The sequence below is a fragment of the Mesocricetus auratus genome, unplaced genomic scaffold, assembly GCF_017639785.1.
Source record: "Mesocricetus auratus isolate SY011 unplaced genomic scaffold, BCM_Maur_2.0 Super-Scaffold_15014, whole genome shotgun sequence".
NCBI lineage: Eukaryota > Metazoa > Chordata > Mammalia > Rodentia > Cricetidae > Mesocricetus > Mesocricetus auratus.
Window position 1 is genome coordinate 82,814,192 of NW_024429186.1, and position 13,541 is coordinate 82,827,732.

At 41.2% G+C, this 13,541-nt stretch overlaps 1 protein-coding gene across 1 annotated transcript in view; it reads left to right on the forward strand.

Annotated features, from left to right (window-relative positions):
* The window catches only part of Cog5 (component of oligomeric golgi complex 5), a 277,239-nt gene that overhangs the window by 146,263 nt on the left and 117,435 nt on the right, over positions 1–13,541 (forward strand). Inside the window, exon 8 of the mRNA XM_005076235.4 lies at positions 5,713–5,878. Coding sequence (XP_005076292.1) covers positions 5,713–5,878 — 166 coding nt within the window. The remainder of the gene's footprint in view (positions 1–5,712; positions 5,879–13,541) is intronic.

The window sequence follows — 13,541 nt, forward strand, 5'->3', positions numbered from 1 at the left end:
CTGTAGAAACTTACTTGTATTCCCAACATCTATCCATGTAGCACATGAGGTAGGTGTTGAGAGTATAGTAATGATCAAAACAAATACAGAACCTTCCCTTATTAAATGTGAATTGTATAAATACCATAAAGTTTGATGAGTGATGGTGTAGTTTGCCCCAAGTCACATAGCTTATCTACTGCAGAGCTATGCAGGCCATCTAACTTTAAATCCCACATTCTATCCAACATAGCATGCTGCCCCTAGATCAAGGCAAGGTAACTGAAGTTACTTCAGATGTTCTGTTAGCATGCATATATAACCCTAGCTACTCAAGAGGTAGAGGCAGGATTGACTGAGTTTTAGCTCTGGCAGCACAAGGATACTGCCTCTGTCTCTCTTCCTCCTATTCCTCCATATACATAAACGTACATATACATATACCATATACCATATACATATATATACGTTTACCCATTAGGTTGGTGTTGTTACTTCTGCATCAGGCAGACAAGGAAACTGTCTTAAAGAGGTCTGTAATTTGCCTTTGGTTTTGGCTATTTAATGTCAGAGCTTGACTTATGATATCTGCCTTACTCTAGAGCCTGTGAAATAGGATTATTGAAAGCTAATGATAGAATCAGTGAAGTGTAAAATTGGTTATTTGATTAGACTAATAAATTATATTGATAAACACCCCAAGAGCTGTGGAGGAACAGAGAAGGACGAAAGAACAAATGGCCTGATAGCACATCCAGAAATCTAAAAAGATGTTGCAAAACATTAGGTTTAACTTTTCATCAATAGAGTTTTAAAAATTAGATAAACTTGTCAAATTCTAGGAAGACAACCTACAAAAATAAGGCTAGGAAGATTGGGTTTAAGTAGTTGTCCTTCTGTTACTAAGATTGAGTTTATCATAACCCTTCCTGCTGAGAAAACTACAAGGACAGAGAGCTTCACAGTGCAGACTTCCAAACTCTAAGGAACGAATGAGCCAACATTACATAAACCCTGTCCAAGAATGCTGATAGCAAAGTAAGGGCATCAGAGGGAAGAAAGGCTACTCGTTGTATGTCTCTTCACCATTGCTGTCAAGCGCTGAGCCTCACAGTGCTAGTGACACCCAAGGTTAGGCATGGCGGAAAGATTCTGCTGTTATATATTTGACTCACCATCAACTGAAGATCTGTATTAAGAAAAATCAATAAGACAAAGGAAGATTTAAGAAATAATAAGATATCATGACTACATATAGAAAAACTAAAACAGTGAATTACAGAGTTCAAGGACAGCCCGGTCTACAGTGTGAGATCCAGAATATCCAGGGATACATGGAGAAGCCCTGTCTCAAAAAACAAAATAACAAAACAAAGAAATAAAAAAATTAAATGGAGAAACCTTGTTGATTGCAATTTTAACCTATAAAAAAATCAATTTTAATATACTAACAGCACACCAAAAATATAAAGGTATGATGTTAAAACCATTTAAGTCATAGTTTCATAAGTGAGAAAACACATAATGCTTTCTTCATAGAAAACTGCCAATCATTATTATGAAAGATTTAAATGAAGACATGAATCAATAAATAGAAATACTATCTTCGTGAGTTGGAGATTCCATCATGATACAGATTTCAGTTCTGATTTCACTGTTGTAAGAAATTATCAGGCCAGTTCTGAAATGTGTATAAATATCATGAACTAGGAATAACTCTTACCTAGTTGAAGAAAGTTGAGCAGTAAAAGCATTGCGAAGCTATGCTAATAGTTCCGATGGTTAATTTTTAAGTAGAGAATTGAGGATCCAGACCAAATCACACATATGGATTGTTGGCTTACCTGCATAGGTGGCTTTTGAAAGGGAGACAGGGGGTAGTTTTCCTATTCTGTATACTTTTGTGAGTAAATACTGTTGGGTAAATTAATATTCATGGAGAAAAATGCTGAAATTGACTCCTATCTCATGTTTTATTGAAATTAATTTCATGGTATTTTTATATCTAATCATGAAAAACAGAATTTCTGTCAGATAATTTATGACACATTAATGTGTGCTGAAAGCCTTTACTTATACTTGATTAACTTTTACTAATTTTTCTGAAGTTCTCTGTAGTGATTTGAATGGGTGTGTTTGAACGTGTGGCCCACAGGGAATGGCACTGTTAGGAGGTTGCAGCCTTGTTGGAAACAGGAAGTGTGTCACTGTGGTGGTGGGACTTGGGGTCTTGTAAGCTCGTTCTGGGCCAGTGTGACACAAAGACTGCTTCTGCTGCCTGTGGATCACAGTGTAGAGCTCTCAGGTCCGTCTGCAGCGCCATGTGTCCTGACGCCATCTGCCACGATGGTCATAGACGAGACCCCCGGAGCCATGAGCCAGCCCAATTAAATGTTTCACTCTGTAAGACTTTCTGTGGCACATGATGTCTCTTCAATAGAAACCCTAACTAGGATGTTCACAATAATTTTATTCTAATTTAACATATCCAGCCTCCTCTCCTTTGATTTCTCCAAGAAAAACTTGACTCCCACAAACCCACATGTACACTAAATTTTTTAATTACAGTAACTATATATAACAAAAGTTATCATTTTATTTGCAGGCAAATGGGCAGAACTAGGGAAAAAAATCCCAAGTGAGGTAATCCAAAGCCAGAAAGATAAATATAGTATGTACTTTCTCATAAGTGGATACCAGACATAAAACAAAAGATACCCAGCCTACAATTCTTAACCTCAGAGAGGCTAGAACCCTCTTTCAGAAACAGATGGAAGCAGATGCAGAAATCCACAACTAACCAATGGGCCAAGCTCCTGGAGCACAATCAAAGTGAGGGAGGAGCAAAAATGTGAACAAAGGAGTCAAGACCATGAGGGGGAAACCCACAGAATCAGCTGACCCGAGCTAGTGAGAGATCACTGACTCAGGTCTGACAAATGGGGAATCTGCATAAGACTGGACTAGACTCCCTTAATGTAGGTGACAATGGTGTGACTGGGACAATATATGAGGCCACTGATAGTGTGTCCAAGACCTAACACTAACGCACAAACTGACTTAGTGGAGCCCATTCTATATGGAGAGAGGCCTTGCCTAGCCTAGACACAGGGGTGGGGAGGTAGAGAGGAGCCTTGGTCCTGCCCAACAAGATGGTGGGACAGACTTAGTAGACTTCCTAGGGGAGGCTTTACCCTCTCTGTGGAACAGATGGGAGAGGGGGGAATAGTGGGAGTGGGAGGAAGGGAGGGAGGAAGAACTGGGATTGGAATGTAAAAAAATAAATTAATAAAAGAGAAAAAGTTATCATTTTAGCTGTTTTTAGGTTTATAATTCAGTATTATTTACTAATACAATCGTATTTCCTCCACTGTTCCCTTCTTCTAAGTAGCACTACAATGCCCTTTGTTGAGACTTTCTTGCCATTTCTATTACTTTAACTCCTGTCAGAGGAGCTGTCAGCAGTTGACTGCTACTGAGCGAGGCAAGTTCGCTCTCATTTGATTATGCGGCTGCTTGTAGGCTGCTTATGCCCTGGACAGATGGCCACACCCATGTGCATGTTGGCAGTACTGTTTGGATTCAGAGCTACTAACAACAAGAAGTAAACAGGACAGGGTGCTGGGCGGGCGTGAGGGTGGGGACCACTGGAGGGAGGCAGACATGCATGGCTGCAGTCAACATAAATGTATGGAGCTTTTCAGGAGTAAGAACTGTGAGAAAACAGGATGCATGCAGATTAGGAATGCCTTTTCGTGTGTAATGCAAGACTTCTTCATACGAAGAATTTATTCTTAAAAGACTTCGATAGGAATGAGAGAACATTTCACAATAGAAACAATTATCAGAGTGTTGCACCTAAAATACACAGAGAGTTTGTACAGATGTATAAGACATCCAGTTAGAACAATGGGCAATAAGGAATATATATTTTATATACACACCAAAAAAATAAAGCCTCCTGCCTACCATCCATGACAAGGCAGCTTCCCTGGTGTTATAGAAAAGACAATGAAAACTATAGCACTTACTGGAAGCAGGAAGTAGGTTAGAGGCGCGGCCGTGGCTGTTGTGGGTGAGCTGATGGAGTGTCTGCAGTTTGTGCAGTGTCTTTGGGAAGTCTGCTGTCATCTCTTAATGCAGCCTTGTGACTTCACTCTGCTTTCTCATGGCACAGACACCTGTGCATATTTAATCACCAAATGCTGAGTGCCCAGATGATTATGCCGGTATTAATTATAATGCCTGGAATTGAAACAACTCAAATGTGTGTCCACAATAGAATGGGCAGACATTACTAAACAGTAATAAACAGGAATCAACTTCTGTTACATGAAACACAGAAACATCCCACGCATAAGACACCGATCACAGGAATCTAGATACAAAGTCATATGTACTGTATAATTTCATTGATGTCAAGGTGACAAACAGAATAAAAGTTATGGTAGTGATAATTCTTGGAGGGATACAGTTGAGAGTTGCTAACAGTATTGGGAGTTACGATCTATGTTTCATGTGAGTGAGGTGTGATGTGTGTGTTCACATGTATTGAGGGTTTACCTGTGTATGGATGCACTACTGTGTGGTACTGTGTGATGTCAGGGAATCGTTTTCATTGTCTTGGACCTTATTCATCCAGTCTGCATCTCTCAGCCAGAACTCAGAACTCACTGCTGTGTCTAGTCTTGCTGGCTCTACACTTGCTTCCTTCCTTGGAAGCTGGAACTACCGTGGGCCACCATGCTCACTTGTATTTCTGGGAACCCAAACTCCAGTCATTACACACAGGCAGTTTACACTTTAAATATTGTGCCTTATCTCCTTGATAGAACACTTAATTTTTCCCTAGATTTTTAAATTTAAATTAGAAACCATCTCATTTTAGATTCCTTCTCCCTCTGACCCTCCCATACCCCCCACCAACCTTCCATCCCATCCCTTCTCTGCTCCCCAGGGAGGGTGAGGCCTTCCGTGGGGGATCTTCAAGTTTGTCACATCATTTGGGCAGGGCCTAGGCCCTTCCCTGTGTTTCTAGTCTGACAGAGTGTCCCTTCTTGGGGAATGGGCTCCCAAAGTCCATTCATACACTAGGGATAAATACTAGACCACTTAATTTGAATTTATATTCATTTGCTTTTTTTCTTGTTCAATGAAAAAATAAATCTCAAACCCATTTTCTGTTACTTTTTAAGGTTTACTGTGATTTACCTTTGCTTCCGTGTGTGTGTGTGTGTGTGTGTGTGTGTGTGTGTATGTACTCAGGAGCTTAAAAGTCTTCATTGAAATGAATTTTTCATTCATCATGACTCAGTATGTATAAATTAAATTATTTCATTAGTTTTTATTCCAAACCAAGTTAACAAATAATACAGAAATTACTTCTGAACTCTGCTAGCATTACTATAAACTTATACTATACCCTACACGTACACACATATACGCACACATACACAGGAGTGATAGATGAAGAGGTAAATCACTGTAAGCCTTAAAAATACAGGAAATGGGTCTGCTTCCATTGAGCAAACGAATACTATTTCAGTTTATGGCACAACAGTGTGTGTATATAAATAAAAGTTTCCTAGACTGCCTTTGCTCTTGCCTTTCTTAACCTGGAAATACAGTATTAGCTGTAAAAATACCAATTAAAGTTTTTGCTCTTCTTAAGATTTATATTGCTTTCTCTTATTTTTTTATATCTGTTTTCACCCCATTTCACCTGTGTTTCAGAATCCAACTCAGGTTGGAACAGCTCTTCAGGTTTTCCATAACCTCGGGACTTTGAAGGAAACTGTTACCAGTGTTGTGGATGGTTATTGTGCTGCTTTAGAAGACAGTATCAACAATGCATTGGATGTCAAAGTTTTGACTCAGCCTTCTCAGTCAGCTGTGAGAGGTATGGCAATGGTTTATATTTAGCTCCTTTATTTATTTATAACTGAGAAGTTCTTTGAGTAGTGTGTCAGGCACTCATATTTCAAAGCAATCTAATGACTCATTTTTAGTAGACAAAAAATGAGAGAAGAAAATATGTTTCAGAACTTATTTATAAGTTTTGTGTATAATCAGTGAGTTGAACTGGCTAGTTGGTATATTCAGAACCTCTAGATGAAGAGTTGTGGCATCATTTAGGTGAAAGGAAACAGATGAAAAAAAGAACAGATCGTATTTTTCTTCCTGATATGTACATTTTCCTGGGAAGGAAAATATTTTTAAGGAATGTCATTTCTACTTTAGCTTTCTGGGCTTTTCCTTATAATTTTCATATTGAAAAACAATCATGGTTGAAGCAGTCAAAATGGATCAAACCCTTGGTAGCATAACACCTGTGACTGATGGAAAGAGAACTGTCCTAGAAGGTAGACTTTAGGCGGCAGACAGCCCTGACATAGTGCCCGGCCGGACCCCTTCCTGCTGTGGTGTGCAGCACCACCACACTGTCCCCGCAAGCTTCTTCATACATGTGGGAGACCACCCACTGTGTGTGCCCTTCCCTTTCTGACCACGCACTTGCTAGTCTAGAAGGAGAGAGTGTTCAGCTCGTCAGTAAATCCACCCCTTCTCAGCTTTGCTCAGCTCTGACAGCTTGTCAGTTTCCCATCTCTGAGGTTTTGTTTGTTTTGTTCTGATCACACAATTGTCCTGTCACCTTTAGCTTAAAATCAAATATATCTTGACTTCCATTTCTTTGACTCTGATATCTCATTTTATTTCGCCAGTCTACAGTAAAGTTTCCCACTTTATTATCTGTACTAACTGTAACATCCCCCATGTTTTTATTGAAGACAGTCTGACAATCACAGAGTAGCCCTGAAGAAAACAAAACGACCATGTAGATTGATGATACTTCTAGTGCGTAGGTAATACAAAAGAATTTCATTTTTTCTGGTGTGGTGCACGTCTCAGCCTGAGCAACACAGAGAAACCCTGTCTCGAAAAACAACAACAAAAAGCAAAATCAAGATTTCGTTTTTGTACTTTATCTTAAGCAAAAGTGCATTCATAGCTCCTGAATTAATTGCACTAGTAAAAAGTAATAGAAGAATCTTAAGTCTCAGCTAGATTTTTAAAGATTTGCTTCAGCCTCTGAATAGGTCCATATTCATACGATTACCAAAGGAGTCTGTTGAAAAGATATCACCAAAGGAGATTTTCCCCTCAAGTTTTGCTAGGAATTATTTTCAGAAAGTTTGATATGATGTTTAAATTTCTAGAAGCTATTAATCTCATTCCCTCTTGTGTTGTCAAGAACAGGGAAAAATGGAAGCAATTATTCACATATTGTCAATCTTAATGTGAGCCTCTTACATTAAGAATAAAGGGTCTTAGAGCTGCCTTTTGCCATCTGTTGAGAAATGGGTATCATGATGTAATATAGAAATCTTAAGCACTAGTTCCTCATCTTTTCAAAGAATAAGTATTATCTTTATTTTAATATGAAATAGTTTTCATGTTGTCTCACATGTTGAGATTACATAGTTATTTTAAATACTCATTAAAGTAGTTGAGTATGGCCGAGCACTACAACAATTTTGTGTACATGGTTTAGGGCAAAAGTTTTTAAACATTAATTATAAATTTTCTATAGATTTAATATCAAGTAATATATTTTAAAATGTTACTTTGAATGTGTAAAGAATGCAAAAATGCATAAAGATAACAGGGATGGGTAGCTTTAGATCTGGCATCCATGAGGCTGAGGCAGGAAGATAGTACATGTTTGAGACTACCTTCGCCACATGGTCAGATTGTGTCTTGAGAAAAAACAAAACAGCAAACCCAAGTTTGCAAGCAGACTACCTAGGCTACATGGTGATATCATGTCTCAAGAAAATAAACATAACAAAGCTACAGCAAAACCTAAGTTTGCAAACAGTCTTGGTTCATAGCTGTATAGCTATGAATAGACTTGTTACAGGAGCACATATTCAATAAACATGAAAGACGTTCACTGTCTTTTTAGGAGATAGACTAGTGATTAACAAGATACTATTTACTCTCATTTAGTTAGCCAGTGTCCAGACATAGATGTTAAAGGAGAGCAAAAACCCGGTCAGTATTCCTGTTGTAGGTGAGTGGTGATTCAGTCCCTCAACCTTAGCAGTTTGATTTCTCAGATTAAATTTGTATTCCTTATGAACTCCTCTGTAAGGATATGTCCTAGAGGAATAAGCTGCACATGCATGAACGTACTGTTGTTTTGTGTAGGTGTGATGTGTAAGAGTCAGTGCATCATCGGGTAGCATGTGGAAATCAAGAAACTCATGGGATCCTTCTCTCCTTCCAGCTTTATATTTGCTATGGGGATTGAAATCCGGTCATCAGGCTTGTGTAGCAATGCTTTTACACACTTACCCACATCACTGCCTCAAGAATTTCTATTGCACCATTGTGTGTAGCAATGAATGCAACCTGTGCTCTTTTGTTTGGTTGGTTTCTTTTTGTTTTGGTTTGGTTTTTTGAGACAGAATTTCTCTGTATTGTTTTGGAGCCTGTCCTGGAACTTGCTCTGTAGACCAGGCTGGCCTCAAACTCACAGAGATCCGCCTACCTCTGCCTCCCAAGTGCTGGGATTAAAGGCATGTGCCACCAACGCCCCGCATAATCTGTGTTCTAATGGAAGATTGTGTAAGCTTTTAAAAAAATGTATCAGTGTAAATAATTCTCAAAAACAGAACCCAAAAAAGAAGTTGCAGAAAGGTGCATTCTTTATGATGTCTAAAGCCCCAGAATGTGATAGTTTATGGTGTGGTGCTGTTTTGGATACATACATATACACCAGAAGTCTAAAATCATGGGATGATAGTTCTAAATTTATGAGGTCCTTTGCTCTGGAGAAAGAGTAAAGGAAACAAGACTAGGAAAGAAGAAATGGAATATTGTTTTATTTTCTGTTATGTTTCCTAAACTTGGAGCTAGTGTTCACATTATTATTCCATGTGTGCTTCTTTAGTTTACAATTGTTTATTTTGTGTTTGTGTACACATGTGGACACACACGTGCTGCAGTGTGTGTGATTGTCTCAGAACAACTTATGCGGGTCCTAGGGATCAAACTCAGGTCATCAGGCTTGGTGGCAAGCACATTAACCAGTGGAGCCATCTTGCCAGTCCTCATATGCTTCTTCATATGTTGAAGTATTTTATTATCCTTGAATCTGGTTTTTATATTTTCTTCATTATATTTTAAATGACTTGGTTCTCACCTCTGGTTTTTTTCATATGAATTCTCTTTGCTACATTTCTACAGTTATCTCTTCTGGGGATTTCATAATACAATTGATTTTTCAAAAATGTTTTTATATACACTGTTGTTGGAATTCTTACATGGTTTATAGTATTTTTTTATCCTCATGTTTAAATAGTTTGAGAAGATATAAGTTTTCACTTATACTTTCTTTCCCTTAGAATTTTGCAACTTTTTGTGGTCCGGCGTGTAATGTCTGTCTTCCTTACTGAACTAATAAAATAATTGATGTAGAAATTTAGGAGATAAACCCGATCTAAAGAAATAACATTACTGTAGCACCTCAGAATGACTTTGTGCTCAATGCCATCATGCCCTGCCTCAATGACACTGACAGCATGTGAGTCAAAATTCACTCTTGTACATGTAGGGATTTAAAAGCAGCTAGGAAGACGCTCAGTGTTTTTCCCTAAGCCACTCCTCTTCACATGGAAGGTCAAGTGTTTGGTTGGAAAAGAAGAAAATCTGCTATGTTTTTTTTCTTCCCTGGATAAGAGATGAGGCCTAGGAAACAGAGAATCCCCCCATACAATTTGTGTGTGTGTGTGTGTGTGTGTGTGTGTGTGTGTGTGTGTGTGTGTGTTGTATGTGTGCACATGTGTGTGTGTGGGCGTGCTCCAGTGGATGTTTGTGTAGGGGCCAGAGGTTGATGTTGAGAAGTCAACAGCTAATCTCTAGAATTGCAGGTAGGTTCAGAGATGTGCCTTAGGAGTCTCTGCCTCTTCTCCTATTAAGTTGACAGTAGAGACTAATCCTCAACCTGCCTCTTAGCTCATCCTGGGGATCCCTGAGTTTGAGGACCATTGTCTTACCTAGCTCATACTGTCTTTTCATCATCTCTCCATTATTTCTTAAACTTCCAATTCCTTTGCAGTTTCCTCGTGGATTTTCTATAGTCATTGGAAATACTCTGAGTTGGAACCAAATCCTAACAGCCTTTAAAAGAGAAAGCACACCTCTCAGGTGACTAAGTAACTGTGTGCACTCTCAGTGTTCACTCAGTAGGAAATCTCTCGTCTGTTTCACAGCTGTGCTTGCAATTGATTTTAAAGCAGTTTCCCACTAATGTCTCCTTTGTCCGTTATCTGGTCCCTTCTTCCTTTTAATTTATCAATGGCATTTGATTTTGAGCACTGCTACATAATTAGGTCAAAGGGTTTATCTGATTCCTTATTTTAAGCAAATTACTTACTTTTTGTTTGTTCTTAATCTTGCTGACTTTCAAAAGAAGAGAATATCACTAACTAGAAATCATCTATAAGTTTTTTTATTTCAGGAACTCTTAGTTTCTTTTATTACTTTAATAAAGAACAAATTTATGCCCGTGTATTGTGTCTCTTGAGTCTGTTAAATCTAATCTAAGAAAGCCCGTTTATTGTAAAAGTTCTTCCCGTGCCTTGATGTTGGTGTTCTCTTTAGTCAGTTGGTCATTTCAATTGTGATTGTATCTTCAGTACAGTGTGTGCTTGTGACCATAAAATCTTTATGTGCTGCTTGTTGGTTTTCTTTTTACTTCCTTACCAATGTGTCATGAGGACAATAGTTTAAAGGGAAGGAAGGAATATTAATTCTGTCTCGATAAGAGAGCAGCAGACTCAGAGCAAGCATACAGTTCAGGGGAGCCTGGGGTTAACTTCTGTAGGTGCAGCAGAAAGACTAGTCATTTGAACAGGGTGGGTATAGGTGGTATTTTGATTGATAGACTTGGGTTGCATACTGTTGTGCCCAATTTCTGAAACCCCAAAATCACCAAGAGGCCCATTTCAATGCAAAAGCGAAGAGGCTTTTACTGTCGTTGTTTAACGAGCTAACCCCATTAGCTCTGGCCTTTCATCCATTCACAGCAGCAGAGGGCTGCAGAAAGACCCCAAGAAACCACAAGGTGGGGATCTTAAAGGGCAGCATAAGGGGAGTGTCTGGGGGTATGCAACAGTCTCAGGATTGGTGCCCTTCCAGGTTTGGGCGGCCTGCTCTGTGTTGATTGGTTGTTATGGCCCATAGGCCCTCCCAGGGCAGTTGCTATGCTCTGTACATCACTTGTCCATAAAGCACAGCCCCACCAGCTAACTTCTGATTGATTCCTTGCCCAATGAGGACATCTGACCTCCTAGTGACCAGGACAGGAGCGGTAAGGTCATGCAAGCACATGTTAGCCTGTCATGGCTGCTAAAAAAAGGGGGGGGGGGCTGGTCACTTCACATACTACTTCATTGATTGTGCATGCCCTTTTGCAGGATTTATCTGGTTTTAATCATGTGTATGTCCTATCATGAATATGTATAATATGTATAAATAGGAGATTTTCACTAAAAGTTCACACAGAGGAAAGAGTTTGCATTATTATGTTCGTATCCAAAAACCAGTTTAGGCTGGACCAACCCTGTGCTCCTAGTTTCCAGATATGCCCAGATATCATTGACCACAGAAGGGAGCCACTACCAAGTTGATAGGAAGAAGCCAGCTATTGCTTCTCCATAGCAGGGTGCATGCAGCCCAGTGGAGGGGGAAAGGGGGTACATGCAGCCCAGTGGAGGCGGGGCGGAAAAGAGGGTGCATGCAGCCCAGTGGAGGTGGAAAAGAGGGTGCATGCAGCCCAGTGGAGGCGGAAAAGATGGTGCATGCAGCCCAGTGGAGGTGGAAAAGGGGGTGCATGCAGCCCAGTGGAGGCGGAAAAGGGGGTGCATGCAGCCCAGTGGAGGCGGGGCGGAAAAGAGGGTGCATGCAGCCCAGTGGAGGCAGGAAAGGGGGGTGCATGCAGCCCAGTGGAGGGGGAGAGGGGGTGCATGCAGCCCAGTGGAGGCGGGAAAGGGGGTGCATGCAGCCCAGTGGAGGGGGAGAGGGGGTGCATGCAGCCCAGTGGAGGCGGGGCGGAAAAGAGGGGTGCATGCAGCCCAGTGGAGGCAGGAAAGGGGGGTGCATGCAGCCCAGTGGAGGTGGGGCAGAAAAGAGGGGTGCATGCAGCCCAGTGGAGGTGGGGTAGAAAATAGGGGTGCATGCAGCCCAGTGGAGGTGGAAAAGAGGGTGCATGCAGCCCAGTGGAGGTGGGGCGGAAAAGAGGGGTGCATGCAGCCCAGTGGAGGTGGGGTAGAAAAGAGGGGTGCATGCAGCCCAGTGGAGGTGGAAAAGAGGGGTGCATGCAGCCCAGTGGAGGTGGGGCGGAAAAGAGGGGTGCATGCAGCCCAGTGGAGGTGGGGTAGAAAAGAGGGGTGCATGCAGCCCAGTGGAGGTGGAAAAGAGGGGTGCATGCAGTCCAGTGGAGGTGGGGTGGAAAAGAGGGGTGCATGCAGCTCAATCTAGGCAGAGCTACTGGTACTTAGCTTCCTCTGTGCCTCCCACCGCAGTTGTGCAGACACATCATGGCAGCAGGAGTGTGTGGTAGAGATGGTTGTTCGCTCATGTCCTGCAAAGGCGTGTCCCATAATGATGCACTTTAATTAGGCCTACCTCGTTAAGTTTCCACTGATTCAGTACATGACCCTTTGAGGGACAATCTGGTTATAACTCCCGGCTTTGGCTCCACAGGGTCACACCACCCCACATAGCAAAGTGACCAGCCTTGTCTGTGTGTTCTCAGAGTTGTAGCAGTTCAGTGTTGCTTTCAAGTTCAGTTCCAAAGTCTGTCCTGAGACTTCAGACGAACTCTGAAGTGAACATCAGTAATGGTTAAAAGTAAGGTGGTTTCTCCTGTTCTCATCCCTGCTCCCCTTCTCTCCTGTTCCCCTTCCCACCTCCCTCCTCCCCCCTTATTGCAGCTCCCAATTTGCTCATGGGTTCTTGTCCCCCTTCCCTTCTTCAGGGGACCATACTTTCTTCTCTTGGGGTCATCCTTGTTTCCTAGCTTCTCTGGAGGTGTGGATTGTAGTCTGGTATCCTCTGCTGTGTGTCTAATGTCCATATATGAGTGAGTGCATACCCTGCTTGTCTTTCTGTGACTGGGTTACCTCGCTCAGGATGGTTTCTTCTAGTTCCATCCATTTGATTGCGAATCTCAAGATACCATTTTTTTCCCACTGAGTGAGTAATACCCCATTGTGTAAATGCACCATAATTCCTCTATCCATTCTTTGGTTGAGAGGCATCTAGGTTGCGTCCAGGTTCTGGCTATTACAAACAGCACTGCTATGAACATAGTAAAACAGATGTCCTTGTTGTATGTATGTACATTCTTTGGGTATATGCCCAGGAGAGGAATTGCTGGGTCTTGAGGTAGACTGATTCCCACTTTCCTGAGAAACCGCCATACTGATTTCCCAAGTGGCTATACAAGTTTGCACTCCCACCAGCAGTGGAGGAGTGTTCCTCTTTCTCCACAT